Source organism: Neopsephotus bourkii, unplaced genomic scaffold (genome assembly GCF_033783945.1).
Source record: "Neopsephotus bourkii isolate Nb327-2 ecotype Australia unplaced genomic scaffold, CSIRO-AGI_Nbou_v1 NB_2, whole genome shotgun sequence".
Taxonomy (NCBI): Eukaryota; Metazoa; Chordata; class Aves; order Psittaciformes; family Psittacidae; genus Neopsephotus; species Neopsephotus bourkii.
In genome coordinates this window covers 1-3,736 of record NW_026900519.1, presented here as the reverse complement: position 1 = coordinate 3,736, position 3,736 = coordinate 1, and the positions used below count along the sequence as shown (strand labels likewise).

The 3,736-nt window shown below is 36.6% G+C and overlaps 1 protein-coding gene across 1 annotated transcript; it reads right to left on the bottom strand.

Moving 5' to 3' along the window:
- Positions 1–596: 596 nt before the first annotated feature.
- LOC133218553 (kinesin-like protein KIF20B) lies at positions 597–3,373 on the bottom strand. The gene is made up of 4 exons (XM_061365491.1): positions 3,166–3,373; positions 2,766–2,902; positions 1,614–1,765; positions 597–672 (listed from the first exon to the last, which is right to left on the bottom strand). The coding sequence occupies exons 1-4, from the start codon at positions 3,257–3,259 to the stop codon at positions 597–599; spliced, it is 459 nt and encodes a 152-aa protein (XP_061221475.1). The 5' UTR covers positions 3,260–3,373.
- Between the last annotated feature and the right edge of the window lie 363 nt (positions 3,374–3,736).

The window sequence follows — 3,736 nt, the reverse complement described above, 5'->3', positions numbered from 1 at the left end:
TCGTTACTTGGAAGCATCAGTTTTAGAACTCCAAGCTAAACCAGTCAGCTATCCAACAAAAAGCCAACAATTTCATGTATGAGTGGTCACTATTTAAAGTGAAGGGAAGTCATGTAACACCCAGGGAAGATGTAACGTAAATTTTTATTTTACTCATGTGAAGTTATAAATAGTTCACCTCCCACTTGCTCATTAAGTCCCTGGGGCTGTGAAAAAAGCAGCAGCTATGATAACTGTTTCAGATCTCCAGTTCAACTTTGCAATCAAAGGATCAAAGAGACTTCAAATAAACTACTAAATGTTCTGAAACTTTGGTTACTGTTACAAATTCAATTTCAAACATAAAGCTTCTATTTTTAATGAGCTGCTAATGGCTTCAATATGACAGTAAGAATCAAAAAACTGAGCCAAACACAAAAAGTATTGTGTTTTGTAGAATTAATGCATAACAAAGTAAAAAAGAAAAAAAAATCCCGCAAGAACAAGAGAGAGAGAACCTTTCCCAAATCCTTTAGTGCAGCCTGTTTCAGTTCTGCTGTTTCCTTATCTTTTTGTGTTAGAAACCAAAGTCTTGAGCTGTATTTCCAAAGCTTCTACTAATTTCTCTCTTTCTTCACGCCACTTTTGAAGATTGTTGTCCTTTTCTGCCAGCTGTGCAGCAGCAAGACTTTCCTGAATAGGGGAAAAAAAAAGATTAGAATTGAGCACCAGTTCTACGCACTATCTGAACTCTTCTGATAGTTTGGTTTCACATAGCATTACTATTTTATGGCCTGAGTAAACTTGAAAGCCTATATTGATCCTACAAAGCTCGCATAGAGCTGTTTTCACAAAAAAGAATACAAAAGCAAACTACGCTTCAATTAGAAAATCTGCATCTATATTTATACTCTTTGTTAGTAATAAAATCAGAGCGAGCAAGTCTCAGGCAAGCAAAGTCACGGATAACGTTAAAGTAATCTTAAGCTCCTAATACCCTCCTGTACTGATTGCAGATCCAGAAAGTCATTGCCAACTATATCTGGATGCAAATACAGTTTTAGATTGGTCAGATTCATTTCATAATTTTAGATACTCAAGAAATACAACCATGATGCAGCCTGGTGAACAGGTAAGGCATTTACCTTGCTATTGACTCTCAGCTGAAACTGAAACAGGAACAAAACCAGCATTTTAACTAAGTATTTTTACTCTAAATCTCAAAAGATTTTTTGTTAACTTCTGCTTTTAGGAAAAAGCCAAACAAACAATCCTATTTTTCAAAGTATGTTTTCTTAGCTTCAAATAAGCAGCAATTCATGTAAGTGTAGGTTACTGACAGGTGTTTTACACACAAAATAATGTTTGAAGAATTCAGTAAGGTGATGATAGGATAGAAAGGAACAGGCATGTTAACTTCCATTACCTATTAAGATTTTTCATTTTGTGACCCTCCTATTCTTCCCTTTTCTTAACAAGATGGACTCATCTAGGCTTCGCCATGTGATAAAGTGAGGGGATTTTGACAAAGGTCAACTACCCTCAAGCATCCACGCTGTTAATACTTCATATGAGATTTGCTCTGTGCTAAAGACACTAGAGGATTCAATATAATAAGACCTCCAGTCACTTACAATTTCTGCTTCTTTACGTGGTGCTCTCTTTCCTCCTCAGATTTTCTCATTTCCCTGTTGCGAAGGATCTCAGCTTCTTTTACTTGATGTAGGAGTGTCATTTTCTCCTCCAGCCACTTCGTTCTATCACTTTGATACTTTGCCTCATTTTCCTATTTTAATTAAACCAGAAACAAAACCATAGGTAGAGATTAAGACAAAATAAAAATCTCAAAATCCAGATTACCATTAAACGGATTTCTTTCAAAAAGATAAAAATCCTAACACAGTTTTACTCCAGCATATTCCCAAGTGCAAGTACTACATTCTCATATGTTCTTCCGTATTGAGAAAAAATGAACAATTTTCAGCAAGTTTTATTCAGACTGACGCATCTTTATGGAAACTTTTTTTTTCTCGTCTAAAAATGTGCTGAGTGAGCACACTATAAATGTTACACCAGTAAACAGACTCTCAACTTACAGATTCCCAATCTTTTACACTGCCTTGCAGGACATGTTAGAAAACTTACTTCTACTTCAAGACTGGAAGGCAAAGAGTACAGTACAGTTTGAATGGTAGGCAGAGATCCAGCATACCAAAGAATGTCGCTTCAATCCACAGCAACTTTGCCTCCTTTCCTATCACAATCATCTGAATCTCTTGTCAGACATTCACCCACATAAAACAGAAGGCACCCGAATAGCCGCTTGTGGGGAGAGAGGGGAAATCTCTCTAATCCAATGAGAATTAAGTTTAAATCCTCAGCCTAACAAGAAGGGGTTACAGGTCATACAGCAAGTGCAAGATCTTGAAAGTCTCATTTAGTTGCCAAAGCAACTGACAGGAAAGAGGTTTGGAATAGCTATCATGAGTTAGATTAGCTAAGACAACTGTAAGAGAAGCCTAGCTGTAGAAAGACATCTATGGTAGCATAATATAAGGACGAGTGCAGTTCATTACAGGGCTACAGTGATGCCATATGTTACAAAGATACGCATCCAAACTGCTGTACGGGTGCAAAACAGCTTCTAGAGGAGGTTTCCTTTACTAGTGCAACAACTTGCCATATGATGCCCTAGCTCTTGAAGACAGTGACACAGAAAAAAAAAAGATTTCTAAATGAAAGTTATGGCTTTAAAACTAAGTATGAATTACATCACCATATTTTACCTTCAGCTCTTTTTGCAGCTTCATTATTTCCTCATTTTCACTTCTGTTTTTCTCCTCATTTTTGCTCATCTTTTGCTGCCAGTCACTATCGCTCTGGTTATTCAGCTCTCTAAATTTCTGCTTCCATAGTTCCAGTTCTAGTCAGTACACAAAATTAGGTTATATAATATGTAGTTTAAATGCATATTTGAGCACATTCACATCCTTATTCTAAAGTTACTTGAATTTATCAGCTGTGACTGCAAAGGGACAACAAAGCCTTGAACTCTTAGAAGTTTGTTATGTACTACATAAAATTAATGCCTAAATAGCAGTCAACAAATAAAACCATAAATTTAAAGCATCTAATCACAATAGATCCAATATAATTTTGCCTCCCTGCTCCCTTTCCATAGATTACCCAAAACTAATCTGTTGATCTCTTCTAGTTTGGCTTCCATCACTTCTTCTTGTTTAATCTGAGTCTGTTCTTGTTCTCCTAATGTCATCCGCATATCTTCAATTATTTTTTCCTTTGCATACAGGTCTGAAGATTTGAAAAATATTTACAAATGAGCCCTATCATGTTTTAACCTAGTTCAGGTCAGCTGTCCTGGCTGTGCTCCCTCCCAAGTTCTTGTGCTCCTCATCACTAACTGATCCATGAGAAACCACTACTTAACACACCAATGTTTTGTTGTTTTCAACATTAATCTTATACTAAAGCCAAAACACAGCACTGTACCAGCTACTAGGAAGACAATTCTATCCCAGCAGAAAACCAGGACAAGCCCTCTCCCTCCTCACTGCCCAAGACCAAAAGCTCTATTAGAAACAGTGCAACTCTACTATCTGAATCCAAAATTCTTAAGCGACTCCAAGAACTTGATTTAGGCAAACATTTCAGTTTAACATCAGTCTGTGTCTTGTATTATATAGGAAACTAATAATTGTTCAACTGCTGGATGTTTGTCAAGCCTGCAGAAACTGTC